This window comes from Varanus komodoensis, unplaced genomic scaffold, assembly GCF_004798865.1.
Source record: "Varanus komodoensis strain SLA01 unplaced genomic scaffold, ASM479886v1 scaffold8, whole genome shotgun sequence".
In the NCBI taxonomy this organism is placed as follows: domain Eukaryota; kingdom Metazoa; phylum Chordata; class Lepidosauria; order Squamata; family Varanidae; genus Varanus; species Varanus komodoensis.
In genome coordinates, this window is record NW_025336481.1 from 18,576,438 (window position 1) to 18,591,890 (window position 15,453).

Sequence of the window (15,453 nt, forward strand, 5' to 3'; positions counted from 1 at the left end):
ATTTTGAAAAAGCCTTCCTTGAGTAGCTTTTTCTGCACAGCTCATCATGTCTGCCCATTCTAAACACATTCCAACCATCAAAATCATGCCAACACACCTCGTTTTCCTAACCCTAACCCTACCCTGGTGCACACCCCTAACCCTAATATAGGACTAAAGTTCCATTGAAAATAGGACGATTTTGAAAAAGCCTTCCTTGACTAGCTTTTTCTGCGCAGCTCATCATGTCTGCCCATTCTAAACACATTCCAACCATCAAAATCATGCCAGCAGACCTCGTTTTCCTAACCTTAACCCTACCCTGGTGCACACCCCAACCCTAACACAGGACTAAAGTTCCATTGAAAACAGGACGATTTTGAAAAAGCCTTCCTTGAGTAGCTTTTTCTGCACAGCTCATCATGTCTGCCCATTCTGAACACATTCCAACCATCAAAACCATGCCGGGACACCTCGTTTTCCTTACCCTAACCCTACCCTGGTGCACACCCCTAACCCTAACACAGGACTAAAGTTCCATTGAAACTAGGGCACTCTTCCCTTTGCTATCCAAAAAACTACCCTGTGCTGCAATGCCTGGAGCCTGTTTCAGGATGGGGTTACACTGCATACTTTTAAAATTCAGTCCTACCCCAGGTAGCAGCTATTCCAGTCAAGCAGGGGAGACTATAAGGCGCACCATTTCAAGCATGCATTTGAAAGGCACTTGGGTGTATGTGGGGGAGGGGGTGATTCTTTAAGACACAATCTTGTCAGACAGAAAAGCAGCCTACAACTCTCAGCATCCCCCAAATGCCCGGGGGATGTTGGGAGGTTTCTGTCTAGATTTGCATAGAACTGCATGCTTAGCAATGCTTCATCAGCGCATCAACCTTCAACCTGTCCACATCAGGTGCTCTGGCTGCTAATGTCAATCTGGACCTGCTGCCCAGCAACAATGGCCTTGAACCATGGGAAAAGTGTGGACCATGCAGTTTGACTCTGAAGTGTCAGATTCAAGAGGTCTGTGGGAGGCTGACATCACCTGCTTCACTTCTTCCTTCCCTTTCTTCCAGTTTGGTACAAAGGAGGCATCTCCATGCAGACAAATACATTTTGAGCTGTTGACATGACAAGACAAAACTGCAGGCCCTGTGTTTTTCTCACAGGTACCAGAAGAGGGCACTGTTAGCATGCTCTCATGGAGCCTGACAGGGAGGGGTGTGTGAGAAACCCAATGGTGACAATCATGTACTTTCATGATTTGGTGTCCCAGATTCTGTTTTGCCAGCTCTGCACTGGTGTCAACGTACTATGGTGCATGTCAAGCCAGTTCATAGGCCTCTATCTTTAAGATGGGCTGTGATTTGCACATAAAATAGCTAATAAAAGCTAGATAAAATTGGATGATAGGCACAAATTGGAACCTGCAAAGTAGGTGGTCCTCACATGATTTGTGGAAATCACATAATGATCATGTGCTTTTTCAATACCAATTCCAGCAAAATGGGCAAAATACAAATAATGTAAATTTATGCAAATTCATTAGTGTTTTAAAAACTGCAGCCTATCTTAGAGACAGACATCTAGGTAAAAATCCACCTTGACCCTCTAGTCATTGGATAGAAGTCCAAGTTTGACACGTCAAACATCACTAACAGCAGACACCCACTTAAAAGACTAGAAAAAAACCAGTGAAGCACCTCAGTAAAAGCCTCCTTCAGATCTTTCATGCAGGTGGGAAGGGAACTGAGCAGGCATAGATGGGGACATCACACTTGTGTGTGCCCCCCACCCTTTTAGTCCTGTTGTGAACAGGCTGTATCTTTGTGGAGTTAGTCCTTTCTCTGTAATGTCTGTAGGGCATCTGTGCTTGAAATCAGGCCGTTGTCTTAGATTTCCAGAAACATCTATCAGATGTTTTCAAATACACAAATTACTTTTGAACATCATAGAAAAAGATGTCTTTGAGAGACAGTTGAAACAAGGAAGCAAACTTATCTCACAGAGAAGACAAGCAATGCCTGCTAGCCCCGATACTTCTATGCCACCTCCAGAATCAGAGGCGTTATGTCTGAGGACGCCAGTGTGGGGGACTTGGACAGGAAGGGGCTGTTGCACTCCCATCCTGCTTGTAGGATCCTGTGGCCAGCTGGCCGGCCACTGTGCAAGCAGAACGCTGGGCTGACCCAGCAGGGCCCCTCTTATGTTCTTAATAATCTGCCTGGGCACAACATGAGTCTGAGAAAAGACTGCCAGCATTATCAATCCTCTTCTGTCTTTGGTGGAGCACTCAGTTCCTTGTCAAGGAACAGAGAGTCTGCAGGATATACTTACAGGGGCTGTCTCATTCCCAAAGAAGTGTATTGTATCAAATCTCTCATCATCGAGGATGTCAAGGCAGTAACGCTTATCCCAGCCCTCCGGGAAGACATCAAAGCTAATCATGCCACCTGCCGGGACCACAGAGGGAGAGGGAGAATTAAGTGAAAAAGAGTGGAGATGGAGGCTTGCAAAGTAAAGCCCTCCCTTCAGTGCCTCCAGCCTAAGAAGCATTAGTTTGCGTAGAATAAATTGTTACACGAGAACGGTCATGCACCACGACTTCCTGCCCGATTCTCCAATACATTAATTCAGGAGCTGCTGTTTCTATGGCAACGGGACTGGATGGTGTCAGCAAGGCCCCATTTGCCAAAGGCACAAACAAAAAGCAGTTGGCCAGGGTATGCATGGTGAGCAGGGTCCAACTACTCTTCAGAAAAAATGTGTGAGCAGAGGGTGCCTCTGCAGCTCTTTTGCTCAGGGAGGAAGTGCTCCTTTAATAACAAAGCACTCTGGACTTCAACCTACTGCTGGGCAGAGAAAGGAGCTCCTGTTAACTGTGAGGTGACTGCAAAATGCAGGCACCTCAGGAGACACCTCAAGCATCCGGCTCTTGATCCTAGCACTGACTAAGGGGCAGGGCAGAGCAGAGGATGCCCGCCATGAGCCCTCCGGCTGTCACTTCTGCCCCTTTGGCCAAACTGTGCCAGTCCTTCAGAGGAATGCATCTGGCATGCTGCTGCCAGAAATACCCACAGCAGTGCTGGCCCCACAGCGGGCACAAGGTGCCCCCATCAGCAGTGTAAGGGATGGAGGGCCTCTTTTGGCTGGCGTTACACTAGCCCTCCCGGCACATTAGACATAGGAAGGACTAATGCAGTAGTAGGGAATCTGTGGCTCTCCTGATGTTCCTGGACTCCAAGTCCCACCAGCTCAGGCAGAGAGGGCAAATGGCCAGGGACGGTGGACCTGTAGCCCTGCAACATCTGGAGGGCTACTAGTTCATCACCCCAGTGCTAAACATGTGAGGAAGAGAGAGCAAGGCTCAGGGGGCCTCCAGATACATTAGGGGGCTTGTGTGACTGAATGTATGGGTGTCAGAGGATGGAGCTGGGTGGCTGCACACTGGGGGCAGGCCATGTGACCCGAGGACTAATCCATGGATGGCCAATGAGTGAGTAGGGCTACAGTCTCACCCAATGCAATGCACTGCTACTAGGAAAAGAATGACTGGCCATAGCCCATGTTTTGATCCCAACCATTTCTGCAAAAGAAAATGTTCCTTGCCTAAGCATCAAGCTGAAGTACACTTAGTTTCACTTGGACTGAATGTAGCTTATGTCTGGAAGTATTTATGGAGCATATAAAAATAATACAGAAAACAGATTCTTCTTAGAAAAGGTTTGTCATGGAAATATACCTCTTTTCAATCCATTCAGGAAAACATTCGTCTTCCCTTAAAACAGAAACAGTGCTTGATATTTTGCTTTTCCAAGTCTGCCACTTCCCTGGCAAAGTAAAATGCAGAAAGCACCTAGAGAGGTTGTGAGGCACTTCTTATGCTCACCTCGGGAAAACCGCAGGCCCTTGCCAGCGAACTCCCTTTGTAGGGCAGCTACAAACTTCTCTCGGATCCTTTCTTTCTACAAAACAAACAGAAAAAAGTGAGCAGGCAGAAGGGTGCATCATAACTGATACTCATGTCTGACGTTTTCCCATGAAAGTAAAGTTTTTTGTATGTGGTCTTGCAATCTCTTTCAAGGACCAGGAACGATCAAGATTAATCTTTGTACCTGGCTCCACTTTCCAGGCATGGTTACCCTAGCAACAGGCACAATCCTTCCCGATTGCTAAAATTTTACTTCTAACCACCCCATCCCCTGCAATCCAAATAGGCTTCTGTTTGCCACAGTAAAGCATCTCAGTTGATAAATAAGTTACTTCTGCACCTAATGCTCATATTTTACCTTGTCCAGTTCAGAAAATTCTATTCTTTCCTCCAAGGTGCAGCTCCGGCCAATGGGGGAGATGTTCAACATTCCATTACGGAACTCTATGAAGGTCCCTCTTTGCATGTTTTGGGAGGGAGAAGAAAATGAGAGACTTGAACATGGGTTGCAAAACAGAATCCCTTCAGTTGCACAGGGTCATGACTTCTTCAATATAAAGTGAGGTAGAACCTTCTCACCATGATATGTCACAGGTTAAAACCAACCATAGAGTAGTTGTAGAAAGATAAGGCACTAAGTAATTCCCACTATGCGGTGCTTAACTTTTCCTAAGGAAACTCATACTCAGTTCCTCATTGCTCTCAGCGCTTGCATCTTAGTTCTTCCAGGATGAAGGTCCTTCCTGCTCCCAATGTAGATTTTTGATGCAGAGCCAAATTACCTCCCAGAAAACCTCTAAAATCTACTACCTCTCCTAAGAATTATAATGAAAATGTTGGAAATGCAACAGGGTGGACAGGACTTTCTATCATATGTGGTGGACATTTGAAATAACACATACATTTTGGAAACTGATACAAGCAGAAATGCAGAAAATCTTCAAAATTAAGTTTCCTATGAGTTCCAAGAACATGCTTTGACCCAGAGACCCTTTTGAAAAATATGTCAGAATTATTTAAGTATATGACCACGGCAGCAAGAGTCTCAATAGTTTCTAAATGGAAATCACTGGAACCCCCAACTATTGAGGAATTGAGAAATAGATTAGCAGAATATGCAGTGATGGCAAAGCTAACCAACTATGTAAATAGAAGACCGTTAGAAGAATATAATGATAAATGGAAATTTTATTGTGTTTAGCACAATAAAGTTGGGGGGAGTTAGGAAAAGAAAAAGGAAAGCAGTATTTGTTGATGTATACAATAATAATTTCTTTTTGGTTAACTCTCATAAAGGATGGGAAGATAGAAAGAGAGTCAGTTTGGAGGAGTTGTAATATAGGCTGTATCTGTTTAAAATTCCCTTGGCAATCTTGTCTATTTTGTTTATCTTGTTCACTTTAGTTTCTTCTGTTTATACTAGTTTTTCCTCTATTCTACATTTTTCTATGTATTTGTATATGTTAAGAATATATTTTTTAAAAAAATCTACTACCTCTCCTACTCTTTTATGCGTAATTTATTTAGGATGAAAAATTTCCAATGGACAAAGGACTTTCTTGTTCTAAAGTGATGCTTTTGTAATGCTAAGCACAACACGATCCAGAATAGTACAACAAAATGTTATTAACTGCAGTTAAAATGTTAAACAAATAGTATTTGCTAGACCAGCTATCCTTAGCCTGGTTGTCCTTCAAATGTTTTTGACTACAACTCCCGCAACCCTTGCTCATTGGCCAAGCTAGCTGGGATTTATGGGAATTACAATCCAAAACATTAGATTGCCTACCTCTGCACAAGTTACTGCAACTATCGGTGCTAACTTAAATCTGAGTTGTCTTCATCCAATAAATGCCTTTTAGGCTGCAGTCCAGTACTCCCTGGGAGAATACTCCAGGAATCAAAGAATATTTTGGATCTCCTCCAAGGGTAGAAGGCTAGGTTTGCTAGGAGAGAGCCATCCTCTGTGGGGATGTAGAGAGCTCCACAGCTAATGCTTCTCTCTTGCGGGAAGGTACCAAAAGTTGGCATTCTGTGGACTTTGGGGAGATATACTGAGAGATCCCATGCCTTTAATAAGTCTCTGGAAAAAGAGTTGGGCTTGATCAGCCTTTCTCAACCTGGCATCCTCCAGATGTGTCAGACTACAACTGCTATCATCCCTGGCCAACACAGAGAACTCTCTGTGAGGTTATTCCTGAAGAGTGCCTAGAAGCTTCAACTGGGGCAACATGTGGTTGCTGGGTGGTTAACTGGGCACTATGTCTGTCTTGCCAACTGTTGTCCAGGCTAATTTCCACTCCCTAATTGTGTAATGTGTTCCTGAAGAAACTATGATTGACTTCCACTCTCTTGGCTTTTAGAAAGCCTATAAAGATGCATTTTGTAATTTGGCCTTTTAAAAGATGTGATTTTAGTGTTTTAGATTTTACTATTTGAATGTTATTGGCATTTAAAAAACATTTTAAAGTTTTATTGTTTTAAATTGTTATGCATTGCCTTGATGGCTCTTTAGTAAGTAAAGAGGTATATACACATTAATAATAAGCAATAAACAGAGCTGGGCTAGTTGAGCCATTTGGTTCCTTCCAGTTACCTGATTCTAAATGTGCATATGTTGTCTGGACAGTAAAGCCAGAAACTGCATGCACTGGGATAACAAAGGAACATTACCGTTTCTTGGGAAGCTTTAGAAGAGCCATGTAGTTGAGGCAAAAGTTGATCAGTTCCTGTAGAAGTTCCTCACCCAGGTGGTTCTGGATAGCCTGTCGAAGTCAAAGGTACACTGAGCCAATTGAAAATAATTTCTAGATGGGACTCTTCTTAAAACGAATCCATTTGTTTTATGAACTTCAGAATGTAAGAGATGGCTAAATTATATACTGGACAGAAGAAAAGGGACAGGAAAGACCAGAAGTTCCCAAGGTGAAGCCTCAAAATGCTGGTCTAAGAATTTTAGTTTGAGATGTAATATGTCCAGTGTGTTTTCACATATCACATTTCTCAGGACCAGTTCCACAGGACAAGAGGCTGTATGAAGAAAATGGAGTATTAAAAACATAAAATAACCTTGTATTTTATGCAAGGTTTTGAGTTTAATAATTATGCTTTTCTTGTCGTCTCTGTTATCATTTCTCTGACTGCCTCTGAAGCAATAATGATGCTTAGTACACTACAAAATAAAATTATTCAAACATCTTTTTGAGCCTTTGCCTCCCCTATTTTGGTTTCATTATATGGTGGCCTACTTGATGACTCAGTGGGGTTGGATACATGGAGAAGCTTTGGATACCACCATTTTCTGCTGAGAGATTCACGGAGGGGGAAGAGAACAAAGGAGGGAATTTGCAATGTTGGTGCTACAACACAAGCAGGCTGGCCTACCTGCTTGGAGACTAGCTGCCCATTCTTGTACTGCACAGTGCCATTTTCTGCAAAGACGTAATCAAACTTGTTGATGACTGTGGAGGATGGGGAAGAAAAGGGAAAAGAAAAATACAGATCAGAGACAAATATTTATGTGTCTGAGGCCATTTGCCTCAGTCAGGTGGCTAGGTGCCAAATAGGATGTGTAAGCTGAATTTTGATTCCTGTGGCTTTATTCTGACACTTTAGCACAGCTAGTAAAAGTGCTGTGTGAACAATGAGCCTCATAAAAAATATCAGTAATGATGTTCCCATTTTACAGATGAAGAAGTTCAAGTTGGTAAGTGAAAACCCAGATGCTTGTTCCTCCAAAGAACCCAAGGCAGTATCCATGACTATCCTCCTCCCCATTTTATCCTGACCCTTTACTCTTTGAAGTAGATGAGGTGGAGAGTCAGTGACTGGTCCAAAATACCCAGTGAACTTCATGGCAAGTGAGGACTACCATCTGGGTGTCCTCAGTTGTAGTCCCACATTCCAAGCACTATACCACACACAGGAAAAGACAGCACTGGAGCTGAATTGTGGCTGGTCATGATACTCTGCACGCTTTCTTTGACTCGTCGACCTCATTCCCATTCAGAAAGATACCACACTAGCACTCAAAGCAATCCTACATGCGCTTACTCCGAACCAAGTCTCGCTATGTTTGATAGGTTTTACTTCTAGTTAAGTGTGTACAGAATTGCAGCCACAGTGACTTTTTATCTAACACGGGCCTTTCTTAGCAGTAGTCCACAGGCCAGTGTTGAATCAGCACTTCATTTAATGTTCTCTACGGCTGTTACCACACCCTTACCTGTAAATAAACCTTAGGGAAATCAATGCATATGGGATTGCCCTATTAAACTATTTGTTTTGTTAAGTCCTTTCTTTGGAAGGAAAATGCCAAAATCTGTCAGGCTTTATCTGATACTGGGAAAGTGGAGATGAAACACAGTACAGGGTCACAGAATGATCCACTTTACTTCTGCAAACTAATGTGGTTCTAATCTCACGAACCCAGGGCTCAGAGGAGTTCCACAGGCTGGAAGCATGGTCTGACAATGAACAGAACTCCTTTCATACCATTTGTTGCAGGGAAAGAATATTAACACCCTCAAGCCTTACTGAAATTACTGCTGGTCATGGGCTTGACTGCTCCTCTGCAAGCCACTTCTACTATATTAGGTACTGCATTGCAAGCACCTGTTGTTTTCTTCATTTTCTACTGTCAGGTGTGTCTTGTGTTTCTGTGTTCACATGAGCTCCCAACAGCCAATGGTACCTTTGGTTTTGCCTCCACTTCCAGCATTTCTGATCTCTTCAGGTAAGTTTCCTCCTCTATTGCTCTGTTGTTCTTGCCGCTTCCCCTGGGATCTCTGTCTTGCTTCTCTTAATTTTGTAGCTGTATGAAGGAGGTGTTAATTTCCCCAACCTAAGTATCAGTTACAAATCATATCTTTTCTCATGTCTCATTGAATGGGTTACCACCCTGTAACCATAACAACCTACTTGGACAGGCCTAGAATCTGCAATTTGACTTCAGTGGATGGTACTGGGCTCCATGCCACTTAAACAGAGAGGGCCTTATTTCCATCCCACCATTCAATTGGCTGGAAGGATGTAGCAAGCGCTGGCTTATCAGCTGCAATTTGAATGCTTTATTGCATGCCAAACTAACAGTCTGATACAACTCAGATTTGAAGATGCCAGACACCATTTACTGGGGAGGCAATAGGTACAAACAGGCACCCTCACATTGTTGGCCTCTTTTGAGAAAATATATTACTGACCACAGCCTTGTTTCAATATACATTCCAACATTTGGTCAGATTACGTCTATATGAGTGAGTTGGACAGGAGCTTTAAAAAAAGATTATGCCTTTTAATTGCTACTTTGCAATTATTTGCATTGTACATTCATTTGTGTTGTTTTGCTTTATATATTTTATATACATGAGTAGTTAAAATATTGTACAAGTTAAATAAAAACTATGAATATTTTTTAAAAGTATAGCTACTTTATAAAACTGAGGGGCAGAACTTGCTGCACCTGATCTAGAAAAGACTACAAATATTTCTTGTAGGGTTACTCCTGTTCCAGGTAACCTTGAAAGCCATGAACATACTTCATCTGCTTTATTCCACTGCCCACAAACATCTAAGGAAGGGGTGGGCAATGTCTCCCTGGCCAAGCTGTTTAGGGGCCAGATCCCACACTGCTGGCCATGATGTCACTGTCTGTCCCTCAAGCAGCTTAGGATAGGAGACTCTCCCCGCACTGCTCCTAAGCTCTAGAAGGGAGTGTTGAAGCCTTCTGCCTGAGGACTAGTTTCAGGTTTAAAGAAGCTCTTGGAGGGGTTGTATTTGGGGCTGAAGGCAGAAAGGGTGAGAAAGGACTAGATACTTGAGGTAACATATTTGAGTTTAAGGCTCTTACTGCCAATAACACAACCTTAGAAGAGGCATTTCAGCCTTTTAGAACAGAGGAAACTCCCACACAAAAGCCAAGATACCATTGTACCAATTGTACTACCTCAGGCCAGTAGAGGAAATCACATTTCTAGACACTTCTGTACACAAAACAAAGTCTTTGGACATTCGACTTGAGGGCAAAGGCTAGAACTCCTTTTTCCCCATGCCACAGTTCCATCTTTTGTAATGACAGAGGGCCATTCAAACATGTGATTCTCACACCAGCCATCTGAAATGATGCAATCCCAGGAGAACCATAGCACACATTTTCCCATACAACTGAATTGGCCCACATAGTTCATCTTTGTGAATGGGATTTTTTCAAAAACTTGCAGCATGTTTGTAACAAAGGATCCTTCAAACACATGGGGCAGGACAAAAGAAACAGCTCACCTTCATCTCCTTCACCCAGCTGCTCGGCTATCTTGGAGTAGTCTGAGCCACCCACCACACCAATCTTTACTCTCTTGCGCAGCTCTTGAAGAAACTCCGCAATCTCAGGTTCAATTTTCTGAAGGAAAACATGGAGAAAGAGGACATGGTACTTGTTTTTATAGAAGTTATCAAGCTACTTGGATGCCTATATTAGAGAGCATCTAATAAATGTAACAGTCCTGCACTGCCTTAATTCATTGTGGTAGGAAGAGAAGTGAGTGCAGAGAAAAGTACCTTTCAAGATGGAATGCAGAGGGAAAGGTGGTGGTGGTAGGGAAGTATCTTTCATCTCTGCTTAAATATTTTTGATGCAGGGTGCTCTCAAACTGTGCAATTTGTTCCTACAAGTTGTTGTGTTGTTAGTCGTGAAGTTGTGTCCAACCTATTGTGACCCCATAGACAACATTCCTCCAAGCCATCCTGTCCTCCACCATCCCCCGGAGTCCACTTAAGCTCACACTGACTGCTTCAGTGACTCCATCTAGCCACCTCATCCTCTGACATTCCCTTCTTCTTTTGCCACCTATTGTTCCCAGCATTAGGCTCTTCTCCAGGGAGTCCTTCCTTCTCATTAGGTGGCCAAAGTATTTGAGTTTCATCTTCAGGATCTGGCCTTCTAAAGAGCAGTCAGGGTTCATCTCCTCTAGGACTGACTGGTTTGATCGCCTTGCACAGTCCAAGGGACTCGCAGGAGTCTTCGCCAGCACCACAATTCAAAGGCCTCAATTCTTCAGCGCTCAGCCTTCCTTATGGTCCAACTTTCACAGCCATACATTGCAACTGGGAAAACCATAGCCTTGACTATATGCACTTTTGTCGGCAGGGTGATGTCTCTGCTTTTTAGTATGCTGTCTAGATTTGCCATAGCTTTCCTCCCAAGGAGCAAGCATCTTTTAATTTCTTGGCTGCAGTCCCCATCTGCAGTAATCTTGGAGCCCAGGAAAATAAAATACAAGTTGTTGTAGTGGCCACCAACTCAGAGGATCAAAAGAGGATTAGACAAATTCATGGAAGAGAAGGCTATCAACATTGGCTACTAGTCATGGAAGCTATATATTACATGCAGGAGAATGGTATTGAACCCATGTTGTGGGCACCCTCCTGCTCATGTTCCTCAGCAATTGGTATCCAAATGCATGCTGCCACCTTTACTGAATGCAATATACAGCTATTATGACTAGCTGTACATTACACCCAGAGCCTTTGCTGTGATCCAGCATGGCTTTTCATATGTTCTTAGATTTAATTCAAGGATGCCATTTACAAGCAGTGGGAGCAGTTGTAATATGCATGCAAGAGAAGCCCAACAGTAAGGCTTTGTCAACACTTCGGAGTTGCTTGGAGACATGATAGTCTGCCGAAAAGCAAACTGCTTGCACTGCCATCACAGACCTTCCTTTAATTTTCTCCTAAACAGAACCTCTTATTTTCTTCAACTCTCAAGCAGAAGACCCTGAAGAGATGCAGGAGATAACCTGAGAGCAAAAATGTACTACTTGCAAGCCATTTGGTGTCCACCAGGCCTAGAGCATATATATTATGCCTTAAAAACTTAAATATAGCATGTACAGAGATAGGCGCATGTACAGAGATAGGCACATGTGTTAGGTAGCAATCCATGAATGAGGAAATTATCCAGTCACTCTAAGCCAAATCAAAAGAAAAAAGTCTATTTAAGTTCAATACAAGAAAGAGGAAGATATAGAAGTGGCAAGAAGAAAACAATTACATGGTTCTAGTGTCTATCTTGCAGCTAGAATTTTCCACAGAGAGATTGCAGGTGTAATAACAGCTTTCCCCAGTCTAGTGCTTCTGAATGTGTTGATGACAACTCCTTTCATTCCTAGCCAATGGTCATGCTGGCTGAAAATCATAGGAACTACACTCCAACACATCTTGGAGGCACCAGGTTGGGGAAGGCTGAATGAGTCCCCTCATTTTTGTAAGGCTTGGAGGCCAAATCCAGTGCAGCTCAATATGCTATTGCTTGTACTTTTGTTTCAAAGGGAGTAGTTTTATTACAAAGGTGTGGACTAGAGGAGTGTTCTTTCTTACTTTCCTGTCAACCTTTGTGTAACTAAGATTATGCTAAGGCAGGAGGGATTCAAGGGGTGGAAAAGCTACCTTCTGGGGCAAGACAGAGGAATTCTCAGTGCTGATTTGGCTCATCTTGAAATAGAGCAAATTCAGTGCTAGCCTCTGGCACCCAGCAGAGATAGTTAATATGTGAATAAACAAGCATTGTGATTGCAGGACAGAGTCTTGGGTCCACTCCTAGCTATTTTGAGTAGGCTGTCACTAGTGATTATGAAGTGTGTGTGTGTGTGTGTGTGTGTGTGTGAATGACCCTCTCTGTTAGCAAGGAAAAGAAAGTCAGAGAAGTTCTCTCTCTCTCTCTCTCTCTCTCTCTCTCTCTCTCTCTCTCTCTCTCTCCTCTCATGGTGCATTAAAAGTCAAGGTCACCCAAGAAAGATGATTTACAAGATTAGGTCAACAAAACAAAATCAGTTGTTCATGCAACATTCAATTCAATTGTGGAATTCTGCCACAAGGTGTCGAGATGGCTGTTCCTTTTGATGTCCTCTTAGTCTACTTTTTTCTTTTTCTTTATTTCCTAAGTCATGGAGCACTGGTGTCTATAGACTAGCTAACTCAAGAATGAAAACTAGGTGGATGGCTGGCACCATTATGCCAGGTTTGCACACCGGTCACAGTTGGACGACAACTCCCAACATTCCTGGCTGTGCACCTTATTCGGGGAACGTCTCTTACACCCGACTGATGAGTTTTTGGACACTGCAATTCTATATACGTCTACTTAGGAGTAAATCCCACCTGTACGTTCAAATGGTCCCTACACTCTTTAGTACTTGCCTAGGAAGTATGGCCCAGCAAACCCAATGGGCCTGACTCCCGAGCACGATCGAAAAACTGGTCGGCTCGGTCTGATCCTTAAGCATGACCATGCTTATGCAACGGGTGCACACGAGAACCGCCTGCCTGGAAGACCGCCCAACCCGCTCTGCGCGGGCAGCTCCTCGCTCGGCGAGTCTTCGCTCATTCTTGGCCCTGAGTTGAACTCCGGAGGCGGCGCGACTCTCGCAATCGCGCGCTTCGCAACTGCTGGGGTGGGGGGGGGCAGCAAAGGGAGGGAGGACGGGCACGCGGGGCCAATAGTGTTCGCACTCCGATGCAAGCCGCATCTAGACCGCTAAATTTCAGGGTCCGAGCCCAGGCGTCCGGTCGGCGCCGGCAGGATGGTCTCTCCATTCATTCGGCTGGTGGTTCAAGGGCGAATAACCGGGCGCGCGCGCGGGACTGGGAGGGATCGGGGTGGGCGAGGCGAGAGGCGGCCCGATTCGGTACCTGGCGAGGTGGCGTGAGGGTCCCATCCACGTCGAAGAGGCAGAGGATGCGCTCCGGGCTCGCTGGGGTCTCGGGGGCAGCCATAACAGCTTCCCTCCCGCCTCCCGCGGCGGCGGCGGCGACGGCACTAGCGGCAGAAAGAAGACAGCGCTGTGCCGAGAGGCGGACGGGAGGCGTCGGCCCAGCGCTGAGCCAATTGCGGATGTGAAGGGCCACTCACGTGACGAAGGAAACCGGACCGGCAACACGTACCCGCCGTTGGCGGGGAAAGGAGCAGGGGTTTAACCCCCGGTGCACGTTTCTTTTGGTTGGAGGAGTCTTTTCCCCGTTCCCCTTTCTCCGCAAAAAAAGAGGTTTTGTTTCCTGCAAAGGGAACCGGTTATGAACTTGCAGGCTTTTGTGGCTGCTGACATCGTTTTGAAAGCGAACACTTTTTATTACGGCATCAGCCAGCCGTCCCCAATCTTGTGTCCTCCAGATGCGTTGGACTATAAGTCCCAGCATCCCCCAGGGTGGGGAGGGCTGACCCTCCTTGGAGCGCACTCCAGTTGTTGCATCAGAACAGAGTTGCTACCCTTTGCCAGTTTAGACAGAAACAAGTCCTACAGCTCTCAGCATCCTGCAGACAGCCATGCCGGCTGGGGAATGCTGGGGAGTTCTAGGACTTTTTTTCTGTAAACACGCAAACGATTGAACCCTAAATTGCTTTTACGTGCATGTAGAGTTGGCCAGATAATGTTATGTTTTGGGACAGCACAGAATCTGAGTTAAAAAGGACATTAGATCATCTAGTTCAACCCCCTGCCCAAACTGGGTTCTGCATTGCAGCTGCAGTGTACCTATCAAATGGTTGTTCAGAATCTGCTTAAATACCTGTAAGGAAGGAGGCAGCCTGCTTCACCATTGAACAGCTTTCACTAGGAAGTTTCCCCTGATGTTTCACTAAAATCTACTTCCTGGCTGTTTCCACACATTGGTTCTAGTCCTGCCCTCTGGAGGAACAGAAAACAAGGCCGCTCCATCTTCTTTTTACATCTTCTTTCAGATATTTGAACATTACAATTGTTGTTGTTGTTAGTTGTGAAGTCGTGTTCGACCCATCGCGACCCCATGGACAACATTCCTCCAGGCCTTCCTGTCCTCCACCATCCCCCGGAGTCCACCTAAGCTCACACCAACTGATTCAGTGCCTCCATCTAGCCACCTCATCCTCTGCCATCCCCTTCTTCTTTTGCCATCTATTGTTCCCAGCATTATGCTATTCTCCAGGGAGTCCTTCCTTCTCATTAGGTGGCCAAAGTATTTGAGTTTCATCTTCAGTATCTGGCCTTCTAAAGAGCAGTCAGGGTTCATCTCCTCTAGGACTGACCGGTTTGATTGCCTTGCAGTCCAAAGGACTCACAGGAGTCTCCTCCAGCACCACAATTCAAAGGCCTCAATCCTTTGGTGCTCAGTCTTCCTTATGGTCCAGCTTTCACAGCCATATGTTGCAACTGGGAAAACCATAGCCTTGACTATACGCGCTTTTGTTGGCAGGGTGATGTCTCTGCTTTTTATTATACTGTCTAGATTTGCCATAGCTTTCCTCCCCAGGAGCAAGTGTCTTTTAATTTTTTGGCTGCAGTCACCGTCTGTGGTGATCTTGGAGCCCAGGAAAATAAAATCTGTCACTACCTCCATTTCTTCCCCATCTATTTGCCAGGAAGTAATAGGACCGGATGCCATGATCTTAGTTTTCTTAATGTTGAGTTTCACACCAACTTTTGCGCTCTCCTCCTTCACCCGCATCAAGAGGCTTTTTAGTTCCTCTTCACTTTCTGCCATTAGAGTGGTATCATCTGCATATCTGAGGTTGTTGA

General features: G+C 44.7%; 2 protein-coding genes across 2 annotated transcripts in view; one reads left to right on the plus strand and one right to left on the minus strand.

Annotated features, from left to right (window-relative positions):
• PMM1 (phosphomannomutase 1) overlaps window positions 1-13,707 on the minus strand; it is a 16,987-nt gene extending 3,280 nt beyond the window's left edge. The window contains exons 1-7 of the mRNA XM_044455767.1: window positions 13,595-13,707; window positions 10,187-10,304; window positions 7,295-7,371; window positions 6,584-6,675; window positions 4,269-4,368; window positions 3,869-3,944; window positions 2,317-2,432 (exon numbers count right to left, since the gene is read on the minus strand). Of these exons, the coding sequence (XP_044311702.1) occupies window positions 2,317-2,432; window positions 3,869-3,944; window positions 4,269-4,368; window positions 6,584-6,675; window positions 7,295-7,371; window positions 10,187-10,304; window positions 13,595-13,678 (663 nt within the window). The 5' untranslated portion in view covers window positions 13,679-13,707. The remainder of the gene's footprint in view (window positions 1-2,316; window positions 2,433-3,868; window positions 3,945-4,268; window positions 4,369-6,583; window positions 6,676-7,294; window positions 7,372-10,186; window positions 10,305-13,594) is intronic.
• The window catches only part of ACO2 (aconitase 2), a 50,203-nt gene that overhangs the window by 27,207 nt on the left and 7,543 nt on the right, over window positions 1-15,453 (plus strand). The window lies entirely within an intron of this gene.